Source organism: Maniola jurtina, chromosome 2 (assembly GCF_905333055.1).
Source record: "Maniola jurtina chromosome 2, ilManJurt1.1, whole genome shotgun sequence".
NCBI lineage: Eukaryota > Metazoa > Arthropoda > Insecta > Lepidoptera > Nymphalidae > Maniola > Maniola jurtina.
In genome coordinates this window covers 12889169-12905277 of record NC_060030.1, presented here as the reverse complement: position 1 = coordinate 12905277, position 16109 = coordinate 12889169, and the positions used below count along the sequence as shown (strand labels likewise).

The 16109-nt window shown below is 42.6% G+C and overlaps 1 protein-coding gene and 1 long non-coding RNA gene across 6 annotated transcripts; one reads left to right on the top strand and one right to left on the bottom strand.

Moving 5' to 3' along the window:
- Positions 1-630: 630 nt before the first annotated feature.
- LOC123875172 (double-stranded RNA-binding protein Staufen homolog 2) lies at positions 631-15778 on the bottom strand. Of its 5 annotated transcripts, none has more exons than XM_045920861.1 (18): positions 15637-15778; positions 15387-15547; positions 10122-10284; positions 8947-9079; positions 8336-8395; positions 7853-8097; positions 7339-7440; positions 7126-7252; positions 6705-6909; positions 6097-6224; positions 5574-5704; positions 4636-4836; positions 4136-4415; positions 3286-3413; positions 2452-2560; positions 2065-2222; positions 1363-1520; positions 631-1142 (listed from the first exon to the last, which is right to left on the bottom strand). In XM_045920861.1, the coding sequence occupies exons 2-18, from the start codon at positions 15530-15532 to the stop codon at positions 1079-1081; spliced, it is 2538 nt and encodes an 845-aa protein (XP_045776817.1). In that variant the 5' UTR covers positions 15533-15547; positions 15637-15778; the 3' UTR covers positions 631-1078. The 5 variants fall into 5 exon arrangements, with proteins under 5 accessions (XP_045776817.1, XP_045776826.1, XP_045776832.1 ...); XM_045920870.1 differs by having other exon boundaries at positions 5574-5701; XM_045920876.1 differs by having other exon boundaries at positions 15405-15547.
- Positions 3747-3959, top strand: LOC123875219. The gene is made up of 2 exons (XR_006798103.1): positions 3747-3855; positions 3915-3959. It is a non-coding gene; the product is annotated as an uncharacterized LOC123875219 (long non-coding RNA).
- Positions 15779-16109: the final 331 nt, after the last annotated feature.

Below are 16109 nucleotides of genomic sequence, written 5' to 3'. Positions count from 1 at the left end.
CGGCCTAAGACTTATATATTACTTCCTTACAATAGTTTAACTTTTAGCTCCCGATAATTTGCAGTTTACATTTGATATAATAAATACTCCGTACCAGCGTACGTTTATTTGATAGGTTTTTTCGTGTAAATTTACCATCAGGAGTCGTTTCGAGTTCAACATAAAATACACTACAGATCGCGAACTATAACAAAAATATACATATTTGTATTTCTAACACAATAGGAAAATGTCTACATTAAGTATATAAAAAAAGAAAAACAAAAAGAACTAAACTTGTTGCATGACCCGAGATCGAAAAAAAATTGTGAATATGTCATAGCTAGGGGGGAGGACGAAATAAAATTATAGCACGTTTCATAGCTGATGGGCCGTGGCGTTTATATAAGAAAAAATTAAAATAAAAAATTAAATCAGAAATCAAAATGTTACATCATTGCAAAAGCAATTACATTTTAGGGCCTTTTCAGTGCGACGCGGATGGCTTGCGCGGACGTCCGCGGCGGACGGTGGAGTGTATGAAACCTCAACAGCGCGTTCAGAGCGACGCGGTTGAGGTTTCATACATTTTGCCGTCCGTCGCGGGCGTCCGCGTGGGTCGTTCGCGTCGCACTGAAAAGGCCCTTAGACGATTCAAAATTCAAATCTTTATTTCTAACATGGGAATTCATAGTCAAACAAAATAGAGAATTCTTTAGAGGACGATTCAGACGACATGTGCCATACACAACCTTAACGCGTTGTATAAAGGTTGAATATGACGCAATATGTTGTTTGTATCACCCTTTAAAGAAGCCCCTATCTCGACTATGAATTCCAGAGTAACATCCATTTCTTTTAGTTGATAACATTAAGACGAAGTTTTCATTAATTTTATACCCCAAAACTCTGTAAAAAATGTTTTGGTTTAAAAAAATTACACACCGGTTACCATTGGTACCCATCAGCCGTGGCACGAACTACAGCAGTCAAGCAAAGAGGACATCCCGAACGATTTATTTCGCGCCGTGAGATATTCACACGTGTAATATTGCGAGGGAGGGGATTACGCTACGGGGGGAGGGGGGTGGTGGGGGCCTCACTCGCCGGTGCCGGTGCTGATCACGCCGGCCTTGGCGCCCGGACCCGGCATGCTCTGCATTCTGGAAAAAAAAGATTCTAAATATAATTGGTCGCGTAATGAAAAAATAAAAATAGATTGCTTAAAACAAGATCTCAGATTTGATACCAAACTTATTGAACTTGATTATCTCAACTATTGTTTGTCATATCGTCAGGACGTCATAAGCTTTGACTTGAGTTTAGAGACTAGGTTGCGTATGGCGGTGATGAGCACTGTGTAAAGGCGTCGTAGACACATACCCGGTGGTGGGCGCGTCGAGGCCCATGAGCGCGAGGGCGCGCAGCGCGGCGCGCGCGCACTGCTCGTGCGAGTGCGCGGTGGATGCACCGCCGCCGTGGCACATGACGGGCGGCTCCGTCGACAGCGACACCAGCGACAGGTACTCGCCGTGGTTGCGCTGCCGAACAAATACCTTCTCAGTACACACTCAGTATGACATTTTACTTTTCACCTATTTTGATAGTATTCGAGGGTCGAAACAAAATAACGTAAAACTAAAATAGACCTAAAGTTACTTGATTTAAAGTCAATAATTTCGCAACGTTTCCGCTTGGAGCGCTGGCTGTAGTGTACAAACTAAAAGCATTAAAACAAGGCAGTTATGGACCCTTTTACTCTCAATACCTACTAAGTAAGGACTCTAAATACTATCAACGTTGGTGAGAAGTAAAATTTCATACTGAGGGCACGGGGTAAGGACATGTGCCTGAATCATTTGCCTGACAGCAACACCTTGTCATGAGACCCACCGCGGAAGCAAGCTTCCCCACCCCTTACCTATCACAACACTGGGTTTGAATTGATACACATTTCAAAATAGATTAAAAACCAACAAAGGAAACAAAATCCTACTAGCTCCACTTTTAAAAGTAAGTATATGAACTGTAAATAGGAATCAATAAGTTATTGCATATAGTTAGTATATAGCAAAATAGTGTTACCTTGGGGAAGTCGGAGAACTGCACAGTGAAGCCCAGCAGCTGGGACAGGTACATGAGCTGGTCCTTGGCCCCGGGTGAGTTGCTGCCCGCGCCCGTCCCGCTCACACCAGAGGACACGGCGGGCGTTACGCCGCCCGTGGCGCTTGTCTCGCTCACTCCTGAAATATATTGCGGTATAACTTATACTTATTACAGACTAGTTGATGCCCGCAACTTTGTTCGCGTGGATATAGGTTTTCCAAAAATCCCGTGGGAACTCATTCATTTTCCAGGATAAAAAGTAGCCTATGTGTTAATCCAGTAATTTTTGCGTGAAAGGATAACAAACATCCAACACATACATACAAACTTTCGCGTTTATAGTATTAAGTAGTATTAGGAACTGACCATTGGGTTGTGAAGGTTGTCCACTGCGTTGATGGTAGTCCATCATCAGAACGCCGGGAACCGGCTGTCGCACATCACTGTTGGCGCCTCCCGAATTCACCTCGTTTTCCTGAAGAAAAAAAACACTTAAGATTCTTTTCCTACAAAAATGAAGCAAAACGCTACTAAAAGTATCTACAACCTCGACATATTTGCAGCTTTTTCACTTATGAAGCCCAAGCACGAACAATGCGATAATGCTTTTTAACATTTTACAGTAACCAAATATCTCGTTGTTAAAATACTACTGTACTATTTCACTTCTCATGCTCATAAAGTTCCTTATGCTGGCTGTAAGCGGACTAAAACTGCGTTTTATGCTCTTGTGCATAAGTGTTGTATGAAAATTTCTGTAGTGCCTCAGCTTAGCCTCCTAGGCTCCCATGCTCTCCTGGTATTTTATGTAAGCTACAGTCGGTGGCGCGCAAAAGGTCTCCGACCTTGAACTTGCGCAGTGAGTGATATATCGCTTTTTATATTTGGTGTTCCATTAAAAAGCCTTTGACCTTGTACCTGCACAGTGGGTGATTTATCGATGTATGTCCAGAGCATATGCAATGACCAGAAGAGGTGAAGTATGAGAGTTAGATCACCCACAGGTCGCGGACGCGTATCCCTGTTTCATTTCCTCACAGTCAAAGTGAATAGCAGAGTGTATAATTCGGTCACAAAACCCATTTTACCCTCGACTTAAACATCTGCCACGTCTCGGATAAAATGGCTTGTTTAATGTACAATTTCCTATTTTTTATAAGTGTGTATGTACAATGTACATAGAAAGAATAATTTACATACCTTTCGTTTTACGTCAATGTTATTAGCTTTATTAGAATCCCCAGAGACGTTGGTGGCGTCACCGCTGTTTGCACTCAGTGTGGGCTGGTCGTTGGAGTTTGTGCTCATTTCCATTGCCAGCAGGACATCTGAAATAAAACATATTATCAAATATATGTTATGATCTTCAAATACCTCAACAGTTAAAGGACTGAATTCCGAAAGATCACCATTCACCAGTTCTAACCCCACCCGTTGCATTATTGTCGTACCTACTCCTAGCACTAGCTTTATGTTTAGTTGGAGGGGAAAGGGGAATATTAGTAATATCGTGATAAACTTGACTAATTTTCTTTAACAAAAATACATGTTATTACTATGTGCTGTTGCGGGTGCGCATTTCGATTTTAGAAAGCTCAGTTTTCAGGGTGCAATTATAACCATTACCTTATACTTGTAGTTTGAGGGGTTAGTGTTTTTGAAACCCGCAATGTACAGCGTGCAAAACTCGGGGTCAATGCCCAGCCCAGTGCGGGATTGGCCCCGCGGCACCTAACTACGCAACGTTCGTTGACCTCTAGCGTTAGTCAGGTGCACTGACCCCGCGGCGCCTAACTACGCAACGTTCGGTGACCTCTAGCATCAATCAGATGTTTTATTTGCAATACATTGCGAGCTTTAAAAAAAATGTTTTTTAAATGTTTTTCGCGTTTTTTTTTGTGGTATCTTATCAGTAATTACCTGTCTTAGTTTTTGCTAGCATTCTATTTACACTCTGCATAGTAGTTGCAAGCTTGCAGCGGACGAGAATAATAAAAATACCGCGTACCGAGCGAAGGCAAGCGATATAGGGTTCTAAAATAACACTCACTGTGAGCGGCGCGTCGTTTGGCGGTCTTCTTGTTGGGTCCCAGCCCCGTGGCACAGTGCGGCGGCGCCTCGCACTGCACCAAGAACTCCCGCCGCCGCGCCGCGCCCCTCTCCTCCAGCACGCGGTACTGCGGCGAGCGCGCGCGGGCCGCGTGGCGCGCGACGGCGAGGCGCGAGATGGGGTTGTCGGCGCCGCCGCTCGCGCTCGCGGCGTTGACGCCCGCGCCGCCCGCACTCGAGCCCCCGCCTTCACTGCCCGAGCCCGCGCCCGCACCGCCCTCCTGCACGATAAATAAACATTTTTAACTTCATGCTCAAGGCAGCTATGACTCGAGAGCCTGGACAGTGTCGAACCGCATTTCTTCTAACATACGCTCAGAGTATATAGCTTTCATTTACTCAAAACTGAAAACCTCTTGGCAATAGTGCAGTTGATAGTCTTTTGTTCTTGAGTCAGTTTTGTGAGGCCGAAATATAGTCTAGTCAAAATGAAATGGTCACCTTGATGAGGTTCCTGGGCTTCTTCTTAGTGGGCGCGTGTCGGCGTCGGTCGGCGGGCGGGCGCGCACGCAGAAGCGCGGGCGGCCAGCGGCGCCGCATCTCCTCCAGCATGCGCTCGGCCGCGCGCCGCTTTGACACTTTCTTGCCGTTCCCTTCCCCTTCTGTCTCCATATCGCCCACCGTGCACGCTGTTACGAACACCTAAACGCAAAAACAACATTTTACTTCTCATGCTCATAAAGTTGTTCTTTATGCTGGATGTAAGTGGACTAAAATTGATTTTTATACTATGGAAATTTCTATGATGCCTGAACCTAGCTATATCCTCCTATAATCTCCTGGTACTTTATTCATGTATAAGCTATAGTTTGTCACGTCAAAAGGTCTTCGACCTTGAACTTGCGGAGTGGGTAATATATTAATTTACATATTTGGCGCCCCATTATAAGACCTCTGATCTTGTACCTTTCTTCTTATCTGCAATTATTGTAGCGCATCCACAGGCCACAGCCAATGACATGGTTCGTATGGTTCGTTTTGACAAGTTTTAATAAAATGTTCAGTATTTCGCGATTACTAATTAGACATTGCACACCAATAATAATTTTTGCTTCGTGATAGGATTCTATCCCGAATCCGCCGGGCTTACGACCACACTCGTCATAACCAGCTGCAAACCAATCCATGTATTCCAGCTGCGAGCTGAAGAGCCAGATACCCCGCTTCTCATCCTTCCGATTGGTACCTAAGGCCATTGGGTCCATTAACCTGGATACCACCATTGCTGCATCATTTGACAAATTCTTGAAAAGCCGGCAACGCATTAGCGGTTCCACTGGTACTGCAAATGTTCATAGGCGGTGGTTATCACTAAACATCAAATGACCCGGCTGTTCGTTTGCTCGCTCTTCATATAAATATTTTTAAAAGACCCTTACCCTCATGTGTGGCGGTCCGCGCTCCGACTTGACCGTGAACTGCACGTTGAGATTCCGTTTGAGCGCCAGTTCGTGCACCAGCGACACTGGCGACTTCACTTCCGAGTTGAGGATATCCGAACCAGAATCTCCTATGACAAAACATTCCTATAGTCATCTAGATACACAGATCTGACGTCTCTAGCGATTGATGTATATTGTTGAACTTTTTTTTTTACTATAATATATAGGCTTGCACTTGACTGCGACCATACCAAACAAGAACAAATTTAATTACAAGACTCCATAGAATCCTCGTATTAATTAAATTAGTTTAATCTCGACTTAAATTTTCGAACAACTCGGTGTCGATTTCACTAACGTCGAGTGACATTTAACCGAGGAATAAATTGGAATGACAGTTTTTGTATTGAAAACCTGCCAAAATATCAAAATTCTCGAATAAGACTTATTTTACGTTGGTGATATCGATCCTTAGTGTTAGACCTGATATAGATAAAGATTTTTTTTTTATTATACCCACCATTGTCGCTGTCGTTGCCGTTGGAGGGGCGCAAGTCGTGCAGCGCGCGCGCGGCCGCGTCGTGGCGCGCGCCCTGCGGCGTGGCGCCCTCGCCCACCCACGAGCGCCCGCCCACGCACACGCGCACCCTGCGACAAGCGACACAAGGAATGTTAAGCTGGACCACGCCGGGATTACTTGCTCACGTGACCCGAGCAAGATATAACGCGTACGAAGTGATAAAGGATTCGCCATAATATTCTGACATTTGAAAAGTACGGTTAGCAAGGAATTTTGGATACAATTTTTTTTTAACATTATTTAATTATATTTTAACAATTATTATGATAGTGTTTTTACCTACATTTCAAGGAAATTTCTAAACAGTCGCTTCAGTACTGAGTAAAAAAAAAACATATCACAAATCATTACTGGCAGTAAGCGAAACCGTGGCTTAGAGGTCAGAGCGTTGGGCGCGAACCCGGAAGACGCAGGTTCGAATCCTGCCGGTTCCGCAATTTTTGTTATGTATGTAAAAGATTTTATTTAATTACCATTAAATATTGTACTGTACGGTATTGTATAATATAAGTACGACTGGTACGGATGTGTACTGCGCTGGCTGTTACCTGTACAGCAGGGACGCGGGCTCCATCAGCCGCGGCGTGTGAACGTGCGGGCCCGGCGCGTGAGGGTAGGGCGGCACGAAGGGCGCGGGCAGCCGGTACGGCACGCGCGGCCGCGGTCGCGGCACGGCCGGTACGGACGTGTACACCGCCGGCTGACACAGCTTCATCGCCAGTGCGTTGAGTTCCACTGTTGGCATTACAGCACCTGAGACCAATGGAAATGGGTACAGAAAAAATTGTCTCGACCGTTGGACACAAGTGATACACAATTTCGATCTTATCACAAAACGTAGAGGGAGAAAAGGGAGAGGAGCATCGAAAGAGATAGAGAGTGAAGATGTAAGGAGAGTCAGGGATGGAAAAGTAAGGAGAGTTTTCACTTCTCTTCTCTTCACGCTTCTCTTACGAGAAGCGTTCTTACCAGCGTGGCGGTGGTGCGAGGCGTGGTGCGCGTGCGAGGGCGGCGCGCGCGGCGGCGGCGGCGGGAAGCGCGTGCCGCCTAGGGCTGCGCTCGCCGCCGCGTGCTGCGCGCGCTTTATCGATGACCCCTGGACATAATACATCAATATGCATGAACACACAATTGGCTAGTTTTCTGAACAACGTTCCAACCCACAATCTGATAACTTCTAACCTCAGCTGTGTATTCCTCAGTATCACCCAGTCGGAGTGTTACTGTGAATACTTTTTTGTGAGCGGGCCCCGTTTCTGATGTGAGGCGGTATTGGTGCTTAATCTGTGAAAAGATACAAAATATTATAACTACTTCTAGCAAGTATGAAATATAAATAAATATAAAAACAATAAATATTGATGGGAATTTTTGCATGTAAATTTCTCACTACTGACTACTACTACTGTTCGGTACATTTATGTTGTTGTCTTCTTTTCCACATGACTCATACACACGCATATGTACGCACGAATACATTCATACGCATGAATGCACAGTACTCGACTCCACATCATCTGCTTTTCATTTCGTTCATCTTCTTCTTCCACTTCTCTATCAATCTGCTGCTAACTCGCTCACACACCTTTTTGTACCTTGCTCGCCGCCGCATGTTTGCTCTCTTATCTCTATCTGCCTCTCTCTCCCACGTCACTCTACTGCTCTCATCTCATGCAAACACGACGTACGCACGTACCTTATTGTACCTGGCCAGCTCGTTGACCAGGCACATGGGGGTCTTCTCTTTACTGTTGGCCGGCGCGGCGGCGCGCGCCTCGCCCTCACCCGCCGCCGCGTGCTTCTCTATTTTGTCGTCCGCGTCTGTCGCCGCTCCCGCTCCCACTCCCGCATTGTTCGATAATACTATCCCGCTCTCTTCTTTCGTGTCAATATTGTTGCTTGGCGCGGAGTTTATTGTGCTAGCCGAGGTTGATGGTGTCACTATTGGAAGTAAAAATGACGTAAATATGAAATGTTTCGTAATATTTATGAATCTTGAAAAAAAAAATAACAATAGCTACTGTAATGAAGTAAGTAGTAACTAAAAAATGAACTCCAAAGCTAACTACTTAAAAATAATAAAACCACTACAATTTTATTGAATGAAAGTAAAAGTAATTACTTAGATAAAACTACAACAGACAAAATCAAATTCTACTCTAACAAACTATTTACTGACCAAAGTCAGGCTTTAGCTTTGTTGGCACTGAGAGTATTGGTGAGGAAGGCCTGCACAGACCTAGATAGTAAGAAAAGAACAATTAATATTTCCCAATGTTTCATAACACCAGTGAAAGTTGGCAATTTCGCGGTGCTGGCGTTACGGTGGCTAAAAACACTCTGTAGGAAGCCACCCAATCTTGTTTCAATAAACGTTTTCAGTCATAACAGTTCAATGCTAAAAGCAACTATGGTGTGACGGCACCACTAGTAAACATGGAGAAACTTTAGTGTGCGTCCTGACTGACGGCCGACCAGGTATGGCGGATTGCTGAGCGGATTTACATGACGTAGTGAACGCGGGGATAAGCGCACCCGTTCACACTCCGGTCAAGTTCAAACATGTCGAACATTTGTCTAATAACGTTCATTCCGTCTGCGCGGTGCGCCGTCACTATCAGGACGCAGACTTTGGTAATAAGCGCGGAGGATGTTAAAAGACACTTCAAAGGCTTCAATCATGACAAATCAACCAAGGTGTAAAAAATCTATGTGCCACCTGGTCGGTATCGCGTCGCGCCTCACTTCGTTCCATCAAGTAGATTCACCCACTGCGCAGGTTCAACTCACCGTTGTGGCTCTGCTGCGTGGTGGGCGGCGCCAGAGGCGGCGGCGGCGCGTAGGGCGGCGGCATGACGCCGGGCACTGCGCCGGGGCCGTAGCCTCCCCCGACTGAGTACGGCCGCCGGATGCGGTTCTGTTGCTGTCACACACAAATGACAGATGTCAAACTTACAATTTCCTGAAGAGTAAGTGTGTAGTAGACAGAACATAAAACAGTTTCCATTTTAAACAGATTGAGAATGCAGATGCATCTATTCAACACCTATCATCAGTGAATACTCGCCTACCTTGAAACCACAATCCTCAAAGCTGAGGAACCGATAGGAGAAGAAAAGTAGGTAGGGTAAACCAAATCTTAAATTTTTTACCTGATAGTATATTAATAGGTATGTATAGACAATCTGTTTCATGGTTTGGTAGATTTGTAGCAATATTCAAAAAAAAAGTGTATAGTTGCATACGTCGTGATTAGCCCATGAGGTAGTGAGACATAGAGCGTCTTCCTTGGCCCGAGCTGCGTCGTCGTCGTGTGCGACAATAACAATAGAAATTTTCCTGTACGTCTAAGCGTGATGTTTAAATTAGTTACTAACACCATTAAGTAGTGTTGCGTCAGGGGGCCAGATGCATGGGCATGGAGCCCATACCGCCCATCTGTCCATGACCGTATTTGTCGCTATAGCTGAAAGTCCCAGCGTCGTGGGCGCTGCTAGATACATCTAGAAGGCTATAGCTGAAAGTCCCAGCGTCGTGGGCGCTGCTAGATACATCTAGAAGGCTATAGCTGAAAGTCCCAGCGTCGTGGGCGCTGCTAGATACATCTAGAAGGCTATAGCTGAAAGTCCCAGCGTCGTGGGCGCTGCTAGATACATCTAGAAGGCTATAGCTGAAAGTCCCAGCGTCGTGGGCGCTGCTAGATACATCTAGAAGGCTATAGCTGTAAGGCCCAGCGTCGTGGTCACTGCTAGATTACATTTAGAAGGTTACCGGCATTACAGAGTGGTGTTGCCTCGGCGGGTGGTGCATGGACCTCATAGGGTGAGGCGGTCGTGGTGTGGGCGCATGATGCGGCGGGAAGGGCATAGAGCCCTACCAGCCATCTGCCAGTAACCGCATTTGTTGCCGTAGCTGATAGGCCTAGGGTCGTGGGTTCTGCTAGATATGTCTAGTGTAACAGTTACCGGCGGCACAGAGTGGTGTTGCGTCGGCGGATGATGCATGGATCTGATAGGGTGCGGCGGTCGCGGTGTGGGCGCATGATGCGGCGGGACGGGCATGGAGCCCATACCGCCCATCTGACCGTGACCGCCCATACCGCTGGCCTGAGAGGGACCCATCGGCACCCTACAATAAAAAACGATTTCATACTAAATGTGTCTTTGTTGACCAAGTACGCGTTGCGAAAGTCTTGAGCGGGAGCCCTTCTAATACGCTTTAACTCCCTTGTCATTGGTTATTTTATTTGTGTCTCTAAAATCGTCTTGTGTGTAACCTACGTGTACATAAAAATCTGTTACACCTACAGCCTACAGAGTAGTATCCAAAAACCTACCTATACACATAGGTGTGGTAGGTCCCTTACAGGGACAATATTCTATCAAATCCTATAACAAAATTGAACATACTCAATGTAGAGCTCTCTTCTTATTCTGAGAAGTGACCTGTGTTCAGTAGTGAGCCGGCGACAGATCGATTATGATGATAATGATGATTGATGAATGTAACTGTTGTTACATTACCACCAATTTCCAGCATACAGTGTTCTGTATGCTGGAAATTGGTTACATGTTACTACTACTGTAGGCAACCGCTAAGGAAGCATTTCGAAAAATCTCACTGGTTAAAACTATGACAAAATAATTATAATTTATAACACGCGGGCGAATGACGTAGGTTCCGTTGCTGTAGGTATTTTGCCGTGCAGACGTCAACTCGGCATATTAATTATTTTAATCCATACTAATACAAGTGTCAATTAAAAATTTATAACACCCCCGACAAGTGAAGGTTAACTACAGTAACTAGAAAAGAGCTGATAACTTTCAAACGGCTGAACCGATTTTCTTGGATTATAGCAAAGAACACTCTCGATCAAGCCACCTTTCAAACAAAAAAAAAACTAAATTAAAATTGGTTCATTCGTTTAGGCGCTACGATGCCACAGACAGATACACAGATACACACGTGAAACTTATAACACCCCTCTTTTTAGGTCGGGGGTTAAAAATAAATACGAACATGTGACATGTGCCTGTATAACTGTCTAATATCTTTTCACGGCTCAATTGTGTAACCAATCTTTACGAAGAGATAGCTTGCATCCTGGAGAGGGAAATAGAATAATTTTTTTTCCTGGAAATCAAACAGCTACCCAGCAGTAATTTGAACAACCTTAATCCACGCGGATTTAGTATTGTAATAAAAATTACATACTCTTCTGTTGTGTGTTCACTCTCACATTCCGCCATAACTTCTGTAAATCTGCTAACTAACTCGTAACACAAGAATACGATTTAATTTACTTGATCCAAAGAAAATACTAATATGAAAGACAGTTCCTATTTTCAGAAAATCTGATGCTTGATTCCACATTTATATAAAGTAAGATAAATTTTATGTGAAATAGAAAAGTGTTTTTTATTGGAATTTAAGAAATGTAACATTCACAGACACTAAACAGAAAGTCCAATTTAAGATTAACTCGAAAAAAAAAATTCACAACACTGCACCGAATTTCTTACAAGGCCTTGTGAGAAAAACGAAAGTCTTTCTAGGGGTGCTTTCACCCAGGCGTTTGTTGCAATACTGTTATTCCAACTGCCCGTAACTTCAATGGCTTGATATATCGGCCTATACAAGAAATCTCCTTATATTCATCACTAGATAGCCTCGGATCAAAAGTGCCATCATATGTTCCATTGACGACCAGTTCTAGTAACAAAGGGAGCCGCAAAGAACCCTCGACGTATCAACAAATTACACAGGATTTGCATGTCAATGCAGTCGACTCTGTATGGGCGAGCGAGTAAAACACAGACTTTTATTAAATAAGTGTCAATGTTTGAGTAGCTATAAGAATATAAGCTGATATTTGCAGGTATTATTCTTTTTATTTAAGGTGGAACAAATGTGGTCGATTTCTAAGGAACATGTGGTGGATTTCTAATGCAACTTTGACGTCTTATAAGGACGATTTTTTGCGGAAACTAATTACTTTTATGAGATGAGTGAATATGCATCTTCCAGGCAATTACGGTCAAACCCTCATCATTGCTTTCTATTAAGCATTATACAATGCATAGTAAACGTAAGCCTATCTTACAGTTAAAAAACTACTTCAAAAAGTCAGTATTTGGGACATAGTTGTGGAAAAAAATAACAACTAGGTATATCATTGTAACATTAGATCCTTTAACTAATAAAGTAGATTCATCAAAATGTAAAGTTTGCGTGTTTAAAATATTATACCTACACGATTTAGAAAAGTCTAACCCATTTCAATAACGTTTTAATGAAAGTAAAAATACTTGTAATGAAAGTTTTATTTTTAGCTGATGCCCACGACTTTGTCCACATGGATTTAGCATCTTAAAAATCTTGTGAGAACTCTTTGATTTTCTGGGATAAAGAGAATCCTATATCCATATCTCTGGTCTGTATCAATTTTCGACAAAATCGGTTACAACTGACAGATAGACAGATAGGCCGTGAAATGGTAACAGACAGATAGACTTTCGCTTTTATGATATTGGTATTGATTAGTCTGGATTAACCAAATCAAGGTCCATTTTCAAACCAGAAGAAGATTCTCTGAAACCCTAACCCTCTGAAAAACTAGATCTACTTAAATGTAACAAAAAAAGGATAAGTGCGAGTCGGACTCGCACACGAAGGGTTCCGCACAACCGTACAAGAAATAACACTGTTTAATTAATTTATTTTTTAATTTTCATAGAGGTCATTTTGAAATTTTTATTGTTTGTTGCTATAGCGGCAACAGAAATACACATTCTGTGACTACTCTACCTATTACGTTCACGAGATACAGCCCGCTGACAGAGACGGACGAACGGTCGGACGAACGGACGAGCGGACAGACGAACAGACGGACGGACGAATAGCACAGATTTAGTAAGAGAGTCCTGTTAGCACTCTTAATAATTAAAGACCGCCATTCTTCGGGTATGGAGCCCTGAAAAGGTTGCTAGAATTATTTTTATAAATGCATAATATATTTCTCCTATGGAGCATGGACGAATCGTTTATCAGATATAGAGTTTAGACTACCAGACTGGGACATTATAAGCTGTACAGTCCTATTTGAATAGCCACATAATATGGAATAGCGGAATTGACTCTTATAATAGGAATAAAATAACATAAAAGACCCTACGCCTATAGACATGTTGAGTTGAGACTTGCAAAATAGTCATACTGGTTCTTGACACTTGCAAGTTCATTGACTTGATCTCCCCTTTTTATTTTAACCCCCTTTGTACTGTAAATCGTAGACAGTAAAAGTTTTTTTATAACTGTCTGACTTTTATATGATTTCCCTCTTTAGATAGATACGATAGGATAGATGATGCGATGCTTTTAGCATCAGCACGACTTGGTTGTTTTTCGTAAACTCGACAATGTGATTGAATGCTCCACACATACAATCTCAAGTTGCTGCTTTATCAAAATCTTAGGCCCTATTCAGTGCGACGCGGACGCGGACGCGGACGGACGGACGGTAAAATGTATGAAACCTCAACAGCGCGTTCAGAGCGACGCGGAGCTGTCCGCGTCGCGGAGTTGTTGAGGTTTCATACATTTTACCGTCCGTCGCGGGCGTCCGCGTAGGTCATCCGCGTCGCACTGAAAAGGCCCTTAATGTTACTTTTTCATGTAAACTGTACATGGATAAAATTGCACAACATTCAAAGTTAACATGACATTGTGAGTGTATTTTGCCAGACAGCTCTGAAATTCCAGCTTAAAGAAGAAAGGTCCATGACAGCTTCATCTCTCACAGCACTCCAATCATTGTATGTAGCCATTAACAAATAATTAATTATAGTGCCCTGCAAACAACCTTAACAATGATCTGGTTGGTTACCAATGGTTGGGTGCACACAATTTGTTTGCGAGGTCAGCTTTTGATTCCCATGTCCACTAATTTTATCCCACTATGCTGATTTATTGTTAAGATATTTATAATATATAATAAACTATCTTTTAATTAATTAATTTTATTAAAAAAATATCAAATGCAAGCAAATGAGTAGGCGGGTCACCTGAAGTTGAGTGTTTACCACCGCCCATGAACATTTGCAGCACCGGAAACCGCCGATGCGTTCCTGGCCTTTCAGGAATTTGTTGGTCCGCTCCTTGAATAACCGATGGGAGTTGATTCAACAGTTTGCATTTGTGTGGAAACTATGTATTTGTCTGGTACTAAGAGTTTCGTGTTACATTTTATCTCTATTTGTGCTATTAAGTCTGTGTATAATATTTCATATCATACTAGCTCATCAGGCCAGCTCATTACTGTGCACAAGTCTCCTCTCAGAATGGGAAAAGTTTATCCATAATCTACTACTCTAGCAAAGTGCAGAAGTCAAAGTCAAAGTCATTTATTGAAATTGGGTTCTAATGTACACTTTTTGACTGTCAAATAATGATGTAGTGGTGATAATTAATTATTTTAACTTAAAACTAAAGCTACAAGGGTTCCAAACACGTCCAAGTCTTAGAAGAGCCCACAACAAACTCAGCCAGTATTCTTTTTTCCAATTGGCGATTTCACACATCTTTGAGAACATTATAGGGAGCTCTCAGGCATAAAAGTTAATACAATGTTTTCCTTCATCATTAAAACAAGTGATGCTTAATTGTGTAATAAGCATATAACTCCAAGAGTTAGAGGTCAATGCCCGGGATTGAAACCTGGTGCCCCTTAAAGGCGGCAAAAGGCTGGTATCTTAACCACAAGATTATCAGCATTATTTTACCTTACTAGCTATGTGGAATGTATCATAACAGTTGATATTATATTAGGTATCCTTGTCATATCCCAACAAAAACCAAAATAAATTCTCTCTTAGAATAGCAAGATTTTGCCCCACAGACTGTTTGTCAGAACTTTGAGATTTCTAATGTTTGCACAGTGAATGTGAGCGCTGGTGATCAATGTGAATTATGAAATTCCTATTTTATTTTAATTTTGGTATACAAGGCAGGTTTTTACAGTATGTATTCTGAAATTAGGAGACCAATTGCAAGTTATGTGACATTGGGTATTGGTGTAAAAGACATATCTTTGTAGTGATTGGACAACATCATACAAAGGAAAATTATTACATCTCAAGAGTCGCGTTAATTAACATAAAGCCTATGTTTATTTGTAATGTTTGTAGTGGCACAGCAAAACAAATAACTAGTAAAAAGCCGGACGTTACCTAGTTAATGCTACATGCCTGTTCTCCCGGTGCATTTGGTGCGGCGGCATTTGGTGGTGCGCCGGCATGCCCTGGTGGCCCGACAGGTGCTGCGGCGGCGGGTGCCCCGACATCGGCTGATGATGCATGTTCGGGTGATGCATCATCCTAGCGATCGCAGCCTAAACCACAAATCACAAAATGATCAAACCATCACCAAACCGCCGACAATAACATGCCAAAAACACAAGATTGCAAACTCCGCCCTTACCGTAAATTTGTCACACAAATTATTCAAGTCTCCGGCTTCACGATCGACATAAATCCGCTCACAATACACGCGAATATTGTTTTATTTGGCAAACAGTAAAGAAAATCGTTTCGTTCAACATGCGGCCATGTTAAAAATGTTGCCATGCCGTGCGAAGCGAAAAGTGGAAACAAAATTGATTTTATTTCCAAATTAAGATCGTTCTTTTATTAGAAATTGTAGATCATTTTAATCATCATGATAATTATCTTGTAATTTAAACTATTATTATAAGGTACTTCAAAGAATTTTAATTAAAATATTTTTTTTTATATTAAAATAAAAACATGCGCGTTAAGCTCTTATCCATCCATAGGCTATATTATCAACTAAAATGGCGCTAATTTTAAATTGCACTGTGTTTGTGTTTACAAAACGTGGAAACTTGAAAATATATAAAAAGTAACATTACGATTTTGATAATTATTTCGATT

Bases quoted from the DNA above. Each gene is read 5' to 3' on its own strand.
- LOC123875172 (XM_045920861.1), bottom strand. From the start codon at position 15,532: ATGATGCATCACCCGAACATGCATCATCAGCCGATGTCGGGGCACCCG. The intron at 9,080-10,121 runs GTAACTGTTACA...TGTGTGTGACAG, and splicing joins AACACCACTCTGTGCCGCCG to CAACAGAACCGCATCCGGCG. The intron at 2,223-2,451 runs GTCAGTTCCTAA...AATATATTTCAG, and splicing joins ACAACCTTCACAACCCAATG to GAGTGAGCGAGACAAGCGCC.